General features: G+C 29.9%; 1 protein-coding gene across 1 annotated transcript in view; it reads right to left on the bottom strand.

The window, feature by feature from the left end:
* Positions 1-111: 111 nt before the first annotated feature.
* LOC123291710 (sodium channel protein para) overlaps positions 112-16,383 on the bottom strand; it is a 112,968-nt gene continuing 96,696 nt past the window's right edge. Inside the window, exons 14-32 of the mRNA XM_044872102.1 lie at positions 16,190-16,292; positions 16,046-16,114; positions 12,925-13,196; positions 12,654-12,827; positions 12,195-12,357; positions 11,935-12,122; positions 11,626-11,860; positions 8,014-8,139; positions 7,226-7,477; positions 5,853-6,127; positions 5,618-5,791; positions 4,375-4,497; positions 4,182-4,304; positions 3,897-4,091; positions 3,570-3,815; positions 3,220-3,490; positions 1,539-1,843; positions 1,269-1,472; positions 112-1,194 (exon numbers count right to left, since the gene is read on the bottom strand). Coding sequence (XP_044728037.1) covers positions 598-1,194; positions 1,269-1,472; positions 1,539-1,843; positions 3,220-3,490; positions 3,570-3,815; positions 3,897-4,091; positions 4,182-4,304; positions 4,375-4,497; positions 5,618-5,791; positions 5,853-6,127; positions 7,226-7,477; positions 8,014-8,139; positions 11,626-11,860; positions 11,935-12,122; positions 12,195-12,357; positions 12,654-12,827; positions 12,925-13,196; positions 16,046-16,114; positions 16,190-16,292 — 4,095 coding nt within the window. The 3' untranslated portion in view covers positions 112-597. The remainder of the gene's footprint in view (positions 1,195-1,268; positions 1,473-1,538; positions 1,844-3,219; positions 3,491-3,569; positions 3,816-3,896; positions 4,092-4,181; positions 4,305-4,374; positions 4,498-5,617; positions 5,792-5,852; positions 6,128-7,225; positions 7,478-8,013; positions 8,140-11,625; positions 11,861-11,934; positions 12,123-12,194; positions 12,358-12,653; positions 12,828-12,924; positions 13,197-16,045; positions 16,115-16,189; positions 16,293-16,383) is intronic.

The following is a 16,383-nucleotide window of genomic DNA, read 5'->3' as shown; positions in this document are numbered from 1 at the left end:
ACACTTTTTAAGCCGAATAGCGGAACGAAGATCATGGACGAAATGTTAAGATATAAATATATATAGGTTTCGTTTAAAAAATCCCTCATAAAACACATGAAAATTATTATCGAATGATTCTCTTAAACTCTAGAATTGTGGTGTAGCATAGTATTTTGCTACCATACCAGTGTGAAAAAAGTGGTTTTTATGAAGAGTTTAAGAGAATCATTGAAAAATGATTGAAGTAGTTACCGGATATGATGAAGAGCCACCACTGAATGTTACTGAATTTTGGACAATAAAACAAGCAAGGGTGACCGGATGAGACAACAAAGAGAGAATATATATATATAGTGTGAGTTAAATACAAAAAAGTGTTTTTGGTGTTATTTTAGAGAGCGATAAAGAAAGATAACTAGAATAATCGAATTAATACGAAAACGGGTAAGTGCGGCATTCTGCATGATGAATCTGAGCTGGAGAGAGACAGAGACAGAATGTTTGTGCGATTTACCCGATAATGTATGTGATGATTTTAAGACTCGGCGATGATGATTCAGTCAAGGAGGAGTAGTTGATTCAAGGTGTTTGATTTTTTTGTTTTTGTTCATAAGTTCATACGTCAGCAGTGCGAGATGTGACACTTGGTGTTCTCGAGTGGATCACCACACGATGACCGTTTTTCGTAACAAAACCATCACTTTCAACTAGTACGGCAGTTTGACGCCCTTGCACATCTAACTCACCCTCGTCTGATTCACCACCAGTGGTGCCTTCATTTCCATCGCCGGATCGTTGTCTCTTATGTTTTCGCCATGCATTCTGTATTAATCTTGCACAATATTCTTCACGTTGTCGCCATAATGTTGAAGACACAGGATCATAACCAGCTTCATCTGGTCGACCAGGCTGCACTTCACTTAATTCATTTGTATCATCGATAGGACCTTTACGTGCGAAGAAATCTTTTGTTAATGCATCCAAGATATCGACACAAAACATCATATCCCCTTTACATATTGGTATATCCATTGATACAATTTTATATTTATTGGGTTTGTGAATTTGCAATGGTGGTTCCAGTACATCCAAGAAGTCGGATAATTGATCGTATCGTATGTACTGTGTACCATCTGGATCAAAGTTTTGCCAGATTTCGTAGTACATATCGTAATCATCATCTGTCAGACCTTCTTGCACATCTTCCGTTGCCTGAAATTGGAATAAAGCACTTATTAATTTATTCTTAATTAAATAAATACATTTTATATTGGCATATTACATACCTGTGAATAGTTTTCAAGAATGACAGCAATGTACATGTTAATGACGATTAGAAAGCTAATAACTAAGTAAGATAGCAAGAAAGTGATGCCTATAGTAGATGATCCACAATTTCCTGGATACCCAATTTCATTATTTGGTGGCAGACAATCTTCTTCATTAATTATACCATCTAATACACCATCCCAGCCAGCAGACGTTGACATCTGATGAAGAAAATATGACCGTTAACTTGAGACTCCTTTAATAACTAGATGGTAATAATTACTTACTTGAAACAATAATATCATTGACTGACCGAATGTTTTAAAATTATACACATCATCTAAACCACTTTTGTCTTTGACGTGCATGAAAAATGACATTCCGAAAATAGCAAAGATGAACATGACTAAAAAGAGCAGCAGGCAAATATTGAACAGCGCGGGTAAGGACATTGCTAAAGCGAAAAGCAATGTTCTAATTCCTTTTGCTCCTTTAACGAGACGTAAAACACGACCAACTTTAGCTACACGAACTACTCTTAATAACGTTGGCGAAACGAAATATTTTTCAATTATATCACTTAATACCAAGCCTATAAACAGGAAAAATTAAAATTTTTAATTTCATGAAAAACGAATATAAAAATCACACCGAAAACACCAAAATTTTTGTATAAAATGTAAACATCTATTTTGAGGGTAGTTCTATGTTGATCTGCATAAAACTTCAAAACACCTCTTGGAGAGAATGCGTTGGTATAGAACAATAAATGATCCTGGGAATTATATCATGTTACGAAACGGAAACTGCCGTTGTGAAATCCAATTGAGATCCTTTCTTCCCTAAAAGAAATTGAGGACAAACCAGACATTCTGTCCTTATTAATATGTGCTTAAATGTGACTTTGTTGAACTCGAACCAACTATTTTTACTGTACTGCAAATCAATGTGAATCGTTTGCGATTTTGTTGGATATTCTCCTTAGTATCAAATAAATAATATATTTTCTAGAGAGAGATTTGATTTTAGTACATTCATATTTTCAATACCGCCTGAGCGATGAACATCGAATTTCCTTATAAGTGTATATAATATTGTTATGAATTTTCAGTTGTTTACATGCGAATCAAATTTAAGTGGAAGTGATTTAAAATTAATATTTTGTAAATTTGTACTAGAATAATAAGTAGAAAATGGAAAACTATAAATAAGTAGAAAATGGAAAACTATACCCATTTGATAGATTGGCGATTGATAAATCTACCTACTGCCTTTTAATGGCTATGTGCAGTTTCATGCAGTGAAAAATTTATATCTAAATACGTGTTGGCTTAATGTGACAAAACAATTAAATTGTTCGATAAAAAATCAATGTATTTTTAACTGAAAATCGTACAAGCAGAGGAAAAAAATTGAGCTTTGTAGAAATTGTGAACAAATGTATTACAGAAATAATTATTTTTAGATATATTTGGTCCAAGTATTTTTTACATGCTTCGATCCTCTATTCTACTTTGAAGTATTGGAAATGCTCATTCGTGTATATAATACATTATTTTATAGGAAATTCGAGATAAATCGCTTAGACAGTACATAATATTAGAAAGTACTAAAAAGGCAAAAATAAAAATATTAGATTTAAAGAATCAAAAAAAACCACTGCGTAAAAAGCGGAATAAAAAGATGAAAACAAGTACATAAATCTCGAATAGAAATCTTTAAAGATAACATGCTATCGAATGCTTCAAACATGTAAGCACTCAACTGCATGTTATCGTTTTAAGGATTTACTATTTGTTAATGAGTACTTGTTTTTATTCTTTTAGTTCGTTTTTTTACGCAACTGGGTTTATTGATTTTTTAAATTTATTATTACCAATATGTTGGTACTCTCTCCTTATTTTTAACACAACACCAAATAAATGAAACTTCTTAAAGAAGCATCATTTTCACAACTATAATATTTACCTAATATAGAAAGAATAACAACAACAAAATCAAATAAATTCCAAGGTTCCTTAAAATAATGATAACGTAAAGCAAAAATCTTCATAAGGCACTCAGAGCTGAAGATGACAATGAAGATCATATTGAGATAATCTAGCACCATTGTGAATGTCTCCTTTTGTTGGTAATGATCCATCGTCATTGTCAACATATTCAAACCAATAAACAACATGATTATCATGTCAAATTTCTTATCTGTTACGATTTCAAAAACAATCGCTTGAGGTCGCCACTAAAAAACATACATAAAACAGAATTTAATCATAATTTGAGGCTAGTTCTATTAAACAATTATCAATTTATATACTTACCCTTGGTCTTGGAATGGCTTTTAATGGTTTCTTTGAACCCATCTTTTTCATAGCATTATAATACTTTTTCTGATCATCTGTCATGAACATCTCTAGTGAACCACCTGCCCGTTTCTTTTGTTCATTAAAGTTATCGATGATAACACCAATAAACAGGTTAAGTGTAAAAAATGAACCGAATATAATAAAGAATACAAAATATAAATACATATAAATATTAGTTTCTCGAATAGGCTGCTTATCAATCTAAAAAAAATTCAATATTCAAATTTTATTCGTTTGAATTTGAAAAGAATCCAAAAAAATATAATAGTAATAATAATTTACTTCTCTTGAATCAATAGCATCATTCATAATTTGGATCCAGCCTTTGAATGTAGCTACTTGAAAGAGGCAGAGATAAGCTTTTCCTACATGATCAAAATTCATTCGTGAATTTTCCCAAGTAAGATTTTCCGCATCACATGCATTTCTATCGGCTATAAACTCATGACTCATTGTAGTTTTATTGGCATCTACGCACTAAACATAAAAAAAAAAAATAGATTTGGCAAATTGGTTACGAAAAGGTATATATATTATTTCAAGATAAATATTGTATGTTATGTATACCTTATAATATTTTCCAGCAAACAACTGTACACCCATAATAGCAAAAATCAGCCAAAATATCAAACACACAAGTAATACGTTAAAAATAGACGGAATAGCTTGCACTAATGCATTTACGACAACCTGTGAAATACATAATTGAGTATCATCAATTTAATGACTTAAATGTTTAAAAGAAAGTCAATACACTTACTCTCATGCCCTGCATCCTGGACATAGCACGTAAAGGTCTCAAGGCTCTCAATGTTCGCATTGTTTTGAAAGCTTGAATACCTCCTGCACCGACTAAAGATGCTACAAAATTAATTAATGATACCTGGAAATAGTTAAAAAAACAATTTAAATAATTTTTCTCTTTTGCTAAATACTTAATAAAACTATTATATTTCTATACTTAATAAATCTTAATTAAAACTAAGATTTTCCAAATTTGCATTATATTGGAACCTTATGATAACTTTTGTCCCATTTATTGGGACCAAATATTTTACAATCGTTAAGCCCAATTAATAGATGGAAAAATTTTCTTTTTCTTAAATTTTGAGTTGAATATTATAACAACCCGATAATTTGAAAGTTTAAAAAAAAAGTTAACTTGATAGTTTTCAAAACTTCATAGAAATTTGGCTATGTTTGAAAATATTCGATCCTTCGTCCCCACTTTCACACCCTCCCCACAATGCTTTTGCGTCGGGGTTGCAGTTTTGTATTGTACACGTCATGCTCTCTTAGTTTATACCCCATTTGGGTATATTTGAAAATATTCGAATGTTCATCCCCATTGATGTGTTGGGTCAGCGGGAGGCGAATTACCACAGGAGGGTATATATCCACATTCAAAATCGTGATCAACAACTCCAAAAAACACCCAAGTATACTTTTTTGATCCATTTTGTTGAATATTTTCAGAATATTTCGGTGTTAAGTCAGCGAGGGGCGAATAACTCCAACAGGGTTGAATATATCCCCCATCTAAATTCGGAATTATGATCAGTGACCCCAAAAACTCGAATATACTTTTTTGGTCAGTTTTCTTGAATATTTACAGAATATTGCAATTTTCGACTGGCGGGGTGAATTATACCAGGAGAGGGGGGGGTATCGAAATTCTCATTTCGGAATTGTCATCAGTCCCGATAGGTTGAGGTACATAAAAATTCTTCATTTTACACTTTTTTCGTCTAAATTGATTCGTCTAAAACCATTAGGGTCTAGATATATCTGTGCAAGATAAATTGTCAGCAAAGTTAACTCTTTCTCACAGAAGGCTCAGATGACCCTTGTTGCTTCTATTTGATCATCAAGTGACTCATCATTCTTAAATTTCTTAAAATTTTGCAAGTTTCGCGTACGTTAAGTACAATATTAGGCATTGGGAAAGCTTAGTTATCGCTCGTGACGCTTAATTTTATTATATTTGATCCATATTAACTTACCATTACAATTACGAAATCGAGCCAACACCATGCGTTTGTAAAATATTTCTGAAATCCTAAGGCCAACCATTTAATTAACATTTCAAAAAAGAATATAACTGTAAATATCCTATCCATATAATAAAGTATATCTTGTAAAATTGGCCTATTTGGCAAATGTACATCTTCTAAAGCCTAAAAAATGAATATCAAACATCAATTTTAAAGCATGAATGCGATATTTCGTTTTTCATACCAAAGCTAAGCTACTAAGTAGAATCATTGTGATAACTGCTGTTTCGAAATATTTGTTTTCGATTAATTGGAAAGTTTTTAAACGAAGATTAGCCCATCCTTGCCAAAACGGTGCATCATCGTCACCAGCAAGAAATGGAAATCTTTTATACCAGTGTTCTGGAAAACAATCTGACGGGTAATCTTCATTTTCTATAACATCTTCTGTGGCTGCTTCTAAAATTTCATTTTCATCGGCTGGACCGCCACAATCGCAACCTTCTTCATCCTCTAAATCTAAAAAAAAAAAAAATAGAAGTCAATTTTCTATTTTAATCATTCTAATAGGGCAGGATAAAATTGAAATTGTACTTTTTCGAATTTAATGATTGTATGCAGAGTTTCTGAGATATTGCAATATTTGGATCGATTTTAGTCCGTATCTCAAAAACTATTCGACCAGTCGTCAAATGCACGCGATTTTTGTACTTTTGGGTCAAAATTACCTTATATACTGAGTTTTATCGAAATTGGAAATACAAAAAATTTTTCAATTTTTTGCAATTTTTTTAAGGGGTACCCCTTTGATAAAATCGAGAAAATCGTAAAAAAAAATTTTGTTTTGGAATTTGATGAAACTCAGTGGATGGGGTAATTTTGATCCAAAAAGTATAAAAATCCGGTTAATTTAATGATTGGATGTCGAGTTTCTGAGATATCGCTATATTTGGATCGGTTTTAGTCCGTATCTCAAAAACTATTCGACCAGTCGTCAAATGCACCCGATTTTTGTACTTTTTGGGTCAAAATTACCTAATATACTGAGTTTTATCGAAATTGGAAATACAAAAAATTTTTCAATTTTTTTCAATTTTTTTAAGGGGTACCCCTCTGATAAAATCGAGAAAATCGCAAAAAAAATTTTGTTTTGGAATTTGATGAAACTTGGTGGATGGGGTAATTTTGATGCAAAAAGCATATAAATCGGGTTAATTTAATGATTGGCTAATAGATATTTACAATATCAGCGAGTATCATGGGCAAAACTTCATTTTCAAAAAAGCTAGAAAAAATTAAAATCCATAAAATTGTGAACAAAAGGGTGGATCTCACTTCCGTAGTGGGTGGAAGTGAGGGCTATATCGTGATAGTCTAAAGGAGAAATTGCCCAGCAAAGCGGGCGGGTATCTGCTAGTAATACATATAATTTGTCAGATGTTGTGAGAGTACGGATCCTAAAAATTCTCTTAAAAAAATCTTTCTGAAAATCTACAGTTTTACGTTACTTGTTTCAGAATTTAACGAAAATAAACTAATAAAAAATAACTAATTAGTTGCAATTTCAAATAATAATAAAAGATGGTAGAATTAACAAAAAAAATTTAAATAACTTACCATCTTCAATTCCTAATTCCTCTTTGCTTGCATCTCGTTTTTCTTCCTCATCATCTAATGTATCAGCGCTACCTTTATGGCTTTCATCTTTAAACGGTCGATGTTTATGACTACCATATGACATTGTACTCATTACATCCTCATCTAAACTACCTATTGTGCCTAAATATTCTTGGTGAATTTGATTTGATAATAATGATTTACTATTGTTGATGTGATTTTTACCACGTTTTTGTTTATTTTTAGAATCACCTAAAATTGAAAAATTGATTTTATTTTCTAAAAGTCTGCCACAAGACTTCTGATGGTTTGTACGACAGTTTTAACTAAAGTTAAAACCTTAATAAATTATTGAAAATCAAAAAAACCCGTTGTGCCCGACTAATTAAGGGTGTATGAGCACGGTAGTGGGGACACAAATTAAAAAAATATATATTTCCAATTTTGATGGTGAATTATGTTATAACTTGACAATATAAGACGAAAAGTAAGAATAAAAAATTTCGATATCTTTAGTAATTTTCAAAATATCGAAAATTGAGAATAATTAAGCTTTCGATATTGCGAAAACCAAGGCAGATTTTTAAAAACTTCATTCCTATTTTTCGTTAACATTCATGAAGTTTATAACAACATTCATCATCAAAGTTAAGAGTAATTTCAACCGCAAGTCTAAAGTTACCTTGGCGGTCGTACTACCTAGCAAAAGTCAGTTTTCAAAATCAAGGTTCAATATTTAAAAAGAAGTATGACTTTAAAAAAAAAATGAAACTGAATGTTAAATTTACCATGAATAGTGAACTCCATTCCATCGCCTATTGTTACTTCTAATTTATCTTTTGAATATTTTTCTTTGTAAATAATACCATCTACTAAAATTTCGTCAGTTAATTCAAGACCACCATCTCTTGCATCTACAAATTTTCATTATTCATAAAGGATTAATCGATTTTTATATCCATACTAAATTTAATATAATACCACTGCATTTTGTTAAGCAGTAAAAATAAAGTCCAAGTTTTAAAGCATATAGTTAATTATATATAGGTATTCATAATTAATTTGTTGTAATAAATATAATTAAGCCAATTGAAAGTTGAAGATAATATTACAAAAAGTTTTAATGTTTATTTTACAAATTTTAGAATAAATGAGAAGGTTTCTTTTGATTTTAAAATTATATAACGTAATTGAAATCAATATTTGTGTTGAATAACGTAATATCCACACTGCAGGCCAGGCTATGTTTTAATTGAATTTAGCAAAAATACCCCCGACAAAAAAAGCGTCGGTAAAAGTAGACCAGAAAAAATAAATTTGGAAAAAATAGACCCGGGAAATATAGATCCCTAAAAACGCCTGAAAAATGGAAACTGACAAGAATACATTCGATAGTAATGAGTGTTAAAATATTAATAAGATCGTAAATTTTTTCTTTTCATTCATAAACATAAAAATGATTAATTAATATTTGCGTTCAGTGAAATTATTTTCCAATTTAACAAAGAAAATATCGGATGGATATCGTCTACGATAATATCTCCGTCTTCTGTAATAGAATCCCATTTTTGATCGAAAGGGCTAAAAGCTTTAGAACCCAACCAACTCCTCTATAGTCGACAAACTCAAGCCAACCAATTCCTAATTACAACAATATATCGTTGTAAAAAATTTTTTCTTTATTAACAGAAGTGTTTAGAATTTATATTCCCGGATCTATTTTTCCGGGTCTATTTTTTTGAGTCTTTTTTTCCAAGTATATTTTGTTGGGGGCTATGTTTCCGATTTCCGTTTTTTATTATAATTACCGCAAGTTTTGAGAGTGGTAACTTTGTGTTTATTATCTACAAGGCCCCCAGAGGTTGATACCGAAACATAATTTATTTAACCAATTTAGAGACTTAAACTCTTTACTTAACAATATAATATAATATGTTTTCTTGATTGTAAATAGCATAGAACTAGCAGTATTGTTCAACGTTGCCCGATTAAACCGCAAAACTTTTTAGATTATTCATCAAAGCTTGTGCACCTATTTTTGCTAGTCACCTGTACACGTCGATTCTTACGTAGTGAGCTCTTACTACCAAATTGTCTTATTAGCTTTTGTTCTACTACCATGAACGCAAAAGCTTTTGTTCTACTACCATGAACGAGGCTAAGAGTAATGGGTTACTTTACAATCATTAATTTAGTTAGCAGTTTCATCGAATGTTTTATGTATATTATATAATTATAAAATCAAAATAACCTCTATCATTTAGATGTAATTACTTATTAGTCCAAAAGATATGTTTTGTATAAATTTTAGCATCCAATTACAGACAACAATTAAAAGAATTTCGAATATGGAAGTTTTTATTTTGATTCAATTATGTACAGAAATATTTAGAGAGATTGGAAGTATAATATTTTGGTTTGCACATCATTTTTCTAGAAATGTTTAAATGCAACCAATTTTTTTTAGACAATAACAAAATTTTCAAATAATACAAAAATAGTTTTAGTAGCTGATGTTATTATTATCAATAATTTGAAAAAAAAATTAGCGTTATAGTGCTTTTTAGTTAAAGTGCATTTATACTAATATACCGAGAAAAATGATTTTTGAATTTAGATTGATAAACCGATAAAATTTAGTGTGAATTTGTGCATATCCAAAACACCTACGACGTAGAAAAAAATCAAAGCCAAGCTGTGAATAGCAAAACAAAATGAAATAAAATTAAGAAAATAGTAAACAAAAAGGATTATTAAACTTTATTGCTTTGCTATATATAGTTTCGTTAAAAAAAATACAATTGAAAACAAAAACTACTGAAATTATTTTTATATTATTAAAATTTATCTACAAATATTTAGAAAAAAATATAAATTTCAATTGGAAAAGTTTTCAATCCACCTCAAACTCAAGCTGATTAATTTGCCGCTAATTAAAAAAATAATTATTATAAACGTTAAAAAAAAATTTGTATTCAATAAATTTCTAAATTAATTAATTACTTCCGTGTTTTATACGTATATACAAATGTTCTAAATTAATTTACTTCTGATTTGTATTTTTGTAGTATAAAAAATTAAATATTAAATAAAAAAAACAATTAAAAGAACATTACAAAAAAATTGTACACTTAAAAATACTATCTGAGTTTTATTTTTTACAAATTGTATATTTGTACTAAATTATTACGTTTAAAATTAAAAATATGAGGTGATGACTAGAACTAAAGGCTGTGGTTCCTAAATGGTTCACTTTCCGATCGAGATCAACTTTTGAATACAAATTCAATAAAATGAAACATGAAAAGAATACATTAATTTTTTTGTTGAGAATTTTAGAAGAGAAATTCTTGTTTGTTGTATATTTTTATGAGTTGGAAGGTCCGAAAGTGTTGAAACAAGTAAATATGTACCCATACTCCGAATAACATTCCACTAATTTTAGGTTTAAGGAAATTAATCTGTTCTATGTGTTATTTAAAAATTCGAATGATCCCAAATTATAACTTTGGTCCAAATAAGTCTATAGCTTTATGTTTTCTTTTCTTTCCGTTATAAAGAAAAGAATCATCGTTAAAATTTTGGTGGACGAATACGGAAACAAAAACTATAACCCCGCCGATTACAAAATCACGCTCTTAAGTATAAAAACAAAAAAATATTTTCATTTGAAATTGTTATGATAAGTAAAATTGTCATTACAGCCAGGGGTTCTCTAAGATTGAAAATTTTTCACGGGACGAAAAAGAGGTCCCCCGACTGTAATGTCGACTTTACTTATCATAACAATATTTCCTTGTTTTCATATTTTTAAGAGCGTGATTTTGTAGTCGGTGAGATATAATATATGTTTATGTTTGAAAAATGCTCATTATACCCTTTCATTTGATACCTAAAACATAAAAGGGTTGTTCTTTCTAAGATTCTATACACATTAAATTTTGGAAATTTGAATATAATAATTTTAAAACGATCTAGGGGCAATAAAGAATATATGTGCCAAATGTAAACTCAATCGGAAAGTGACATTTTACAGAACTTCAGTCGAACTAAATACTTACTGATAGGAAAATGAAACAAAAATGTACAAAAAAATTACACTCAGACAGCTATACTAATATAATTATGGATATTACTATGGACGTCGCGACGCCTCATCTATAACTTTATTCAATTAAGTCTTTTTTTGTTTTTGGAAACTGCATATACTTACAACAGATGTGTTTGTGACAAAGAAATTTATTTGTGGAATAAATAGTCCATAATAATACAAAACTACTATATTAGTATTTGAAAATAATTTTGTATTTTAATATTTAAAAAACTTAAAAATAAATAAATAATAAATACTGACAGCAAAAACAAGCAGGCATCAGCAAGCGATCTGAGTGGATAAAAACCTTGGTTCCAACTGTTGGATGGTCCCTCACCTGGCGACTGATCGGAAATTTGATTTGTTAATTTGAACCGAACCATCTTAAAAAAGTGTCTAACTTTTGCTTTCGTCCAATCTGTAGCACGACCGATACGATCAAATGCTTCAGCTATTTTATTTGTATCGTTATCAGTTGTTGGTGCTGATAAACTTGATGAACCAAAATTGCTGAGCAACAAGGCCAAGAAAAGATTCAATACCTATAATTTATAACACATTAATAACCATTTTAGGAATGGAATAATTTCTTTGTTTAAAATGTAGCAATACTAACGACAAGATTTCCAATAACTACTGTTGCTAAGAAAAATGGAATGCATGAAACATCGCCCACAAGCATACAATCCCACATAGATTCAATCCATTCTCCACACAACACACGAAATACAATCATAAAAGAGTGCATAAAATCAGTAAAATTCCACCGTGGTAATTCTTTATCGGGAAATCTATCCACGTTATCTATAAAAATTAACATTCATATTAAGATTCAAATTTTTAACAAATCGTTTTCAAAATTATCTTGAGACTTACCAACGTAATTTTTTCCAAATAATTGCATACCCATAACGGCGAAAATGAATATAATAATACATAACACAAACGTTAAGTTACCCAATGCACCCATTGTCCGACCCATAATAGATATCAGTAGATTCAACGTAGGCCACGATTTTGCCAATTTAAATACTCGAAGCTAAAATATTAATTGATATTTTATTTCATTATTAATGATAAGCTTTCTAAATAGACTAAATTTGGAACTCTTAAAGTGGTTAAATAAGTTGTAGAAACATTTCATATTGCAAGCATAATTGTCGGGCTTACTTCTCCATCTTGGATTTTAGCAAATAATTAAGAGGAAAGTGATCGATTGTTTTGTAGAAAAAACTTGTGTCCGTCTGTGTCCGTTAGATTTTTCACAGTTGCAAACAATAGTTGCTTTGTCCTTTATACATACTATGTAGTATAATTTATATATGGTATACTAACCAATCGAAACGATCGCAAAACTGATAAACCTTGAACACCTTCCAAACCTAATTCCAAAAGTGATAGGGTGACGATAAGAAAATCAAAAATATTCCATCCTTCTTGAAAATAATACTTAGGACTCATTGCACATAATTTCATTGTCGCTTCAATTGCAAAAGTAGCTGAAAAAAACTAAAAAAAAGCAAAACATATCAAAGTAGTCGTAAATATTTTTTAAAATATTTGAATTGTATATAAAAAAATGATTATACAAAAGTTGTATACATACATAGTTACCACTTTTGAGCGCTTTTTCCATTTGTTTATCCATGTCGTGATGATCGAGTGCCATAAATAACGTGTTGACGACAATACATAACGTGATGAATAATTCCACAAATGGATCGAATACAATTAATGCAATATATTTTTGAATTTCCAACCATAGCCAACAACAATCCCATACACAGAACATGTCAATGATTCGCATTAAAGATTCTAACATTTTCTCTTTGAATGTAGGCCCTTCATCATCATCCTCTGGGAAATAATAGACAGAAACTGTACAACGCATTAGTAAAACAATAGCTGGCCACACTCTTTATGGGAAAAGAGGTTTTTGCAGGTGTGCTGATGTGAATATAATTTTCGTGTTTTTTTAAATATTTGATTGATGAGGGGAAGTTGGTAAATTAGCTGAATAAGTAGCTGTACTTTTGTTCATAGTATTGTAGCAGCTAATTTAAATAACTGTGCTCAGGTATTCGTGCTGCTGCGACTTGTCAATATTATCGCATGATGCCATTCACATGCTAATGACCTAGATTCAGCCCATTAGCACCAAAATTGTCTAAAAATATACTTTGACAAATTCTTGACGTGATGCATTCCATTTTGATTATTTTGGAAAACTAACAAATAGTTTACAAATTTTAAAATGATTTGTTTGTTTGTAATTTTTTATTTGGTGATGTTAATTTTCTTACTTCTACATTGGCAAGAAAGTTGTATTGCCAAAATCAGATTATCAGCTTGAAAGCACTATTGTAGCATGATTGTATATGTATCAGTCTTCCTGGACATTCACTTACAAAATGAATACAATTAAGTTATTTTAAATGTGAAAAATAAGCAATTTTAAAGTCTCATATCTTGAATGATTTCAAGCGCTTGTTCTCTTCTTAACAAGTGGTTATTTGTCCCAAATATAGCAAGCCAATTTTTCTTTATAATTTTTATTTCGCTTTTTTAATTTCAAAATTTAAGCCTTATCAAAGTAAGAAAAAGTACCGGGCTTTGAAATGTGTTTTAAAATCATCTTATTCTAGCATGGTTTTTGAAGAAAACAGCAGCAAAATTATTGTGTCACCCATCAATCCCTAAAGTGGCATAGCTCATATCATATCAATTAAAACAGGACATATAAAGGTCTATGATTTTAATACCTTGTACATGGGTAGGTAAGGTTAGGTTATATTGATTGTCCACGAAGGACACACTAAGGCTATAGAGCCCTTTAAGATACCATATATGCGTTTTACCACTTTTTCCGCTGATAATTTTATTTATCAGCTCCTCAATTATTTTCAGAGGCTTAAGTGCACCTCCTTCATATACCTTGCACTACACCAGCCCATCATAAACATTATTTAAATTAATTTTTTTTGTGATGGTGGGAATCGAACCCGCGACCCCAGGCATACCGCGAACGGAATTGGTTACGCTTTAACTTAAAGATGATTATGTAAATGCTTTTTATAATTGATTCCGATATTTGGATTTTTTCTTGCTTAATTTGTGAAATTTTTCTACTTAGGTACCTGGTTTTATGCACGCGTTCATAAAAATTTGCGAAAACTTAAAATTATTCAAGATAATAACTATACTCAAACATTTGAACCTGTAATAAAATTATTCACAAAATTTTTGTTCGGTTTTTGAGTTGAAATAAAAATAGGAAGACTGATATAAATTAGATTCAAAATTGATTTTCTAATACACTTCTAATGAAATTTATGACAAATACATGTATTTGGTCTATTTTTCTAACAGCCTTTGAATCATCTAAATTTATTTTCTAAGTACACTATAATTGCTTTTGTAAATTGTAAACTACGCTAATCTAGATTGATAATGAATTCTAGAAATTATTAATTTTACTTCTGTTATACATTTCTTGTGACATGATTTGTTTTAGTATCGCTCAAATGATTGGTGCATGATTTTTTTAAATTTGAAAATAACACCTTTATTACAACATTAAAAAAATTATGGTGCAAAAATGTGTGAACTGCTATTTTTTGAATGATTGAAGTTCATTTTTAAAAGGTAAATATTTCTAAATTTTTGTAATAAGAATTATGAAATTTTTTTTATAATTACTATACAAGAAGGAGGGTGAAAATTGTTAGTTATGGACCTCGAATTTATATTTGATAGAAACAAAATCATAATCCTTCCCATAGTAATAATTTAAATTAGAGAAAAAGCTTTAATTTTTCCCCTTTCATTTTCTCTCGGTAACTAAGCTTGTATCGTTTTGGGCTTTATAAACATATATTACAAAGCTTATTTTCTTTACTTAATTTTGAACATTTTACCCTTGAAATTTGTAAAGTTTGTACACAACCAATCAGAAATAGAACTAACAAAATTTATTAAAATAAAAATGAAATGATTTTTCTTTTTAATTTTTGTTTCATTGTGTAACACAATTTGGAATATTCATAATTTTTATTAATGTATGATATTTAAAAATTAAAAATGTTATTTTTGCTAAAAATAATGTTAGTCATACACTTAAAAACTTAGCTAATGGGTCTCAAGCCAAGCTTTTTTTTGGAAATATTTTTTTTTTTGGTATTTTGTAAATTTCAGAGCGTGTGTGTATTTTTGTTTGTGTATTATGTGTATGAAAACATTGATCGCGTTCTTAAAATTCAACGAGCGAAACTGTAAGCATTATGAGCGGGGCTACCAGTGGAGCCATCCCTCTTTATTCCGTTGGATCACTGAAATTATTCTGAATCAAATTTTATTATATAATTATTGATTGAAAATATTTCGATACCTGGAGTAATTTTCAAAATATTTGAAATTGAAAATCTGCTTTAATGATTCAGCTTTCGATATTTGGAAAACCAAGGCAGATATCGAAGAATTTTATTCTTCTTTCGGTCTACATTCATAAAATTATAACAAAATTAATAATTTAAAAAAATTTATTCTGTATCCAATCATTCCACGTGGTAGCCCTGGTTTTGAATTCAGCTTATAAGTATGAGATGATCAGATCGCTCAGTTTTATTTTATAATCGCAACCAACGTGAACTCTTATCATGTCTTTTGTAAAATTGTGTATTGTGTAGGTCCAATTGTATGGCAAGATATAAATAGAAAAGTATATTTACCTCCTTGATCACTAACACGACTCTGCCTTCCAGCAGCTTGCTCAATTATTTCATTCAATACCATAACATCTAAAAGATTTTTCGAAATTATTTTTAACAATTCTTTGATGATAGATTTTTGATGATTAGAAATCAATTATTTACCTTTCATATCCACTACTGTTTGCTTTTGCGTTGTATCTGTGAAAGGATTATCTAAATGTTTTAATTTTGTATCACCCATTCCACTATTTCCAATTTGTCCATCCTGCAAGATTATATAGATTAAATATCCTTAAAGCTTTCAAATCATAAAACAATCCTGTAACATCCTCACTGTTGAATTGATTGAGTCGTAA

Source organism: Chrysoperla carnea, chromosome 2, assembly GCF_905475395.1.
Source record: "Chrysoperla carnea chromosome 2, inChrCarn1.1, whole genome shotgun sequence".
In the NCBI taxonomy this organism is placed as follows: Eukaryota; Metazoa; Arthropoda; class Insecta; order Neuroptera; family Chrysopidae; genus Chrysoperla; species Chrysoperla carnea.
Note: the sequence above shows the minus strand (reverse complement) of the source record. Positions and strands in the feature narration are given on the sequence as shown.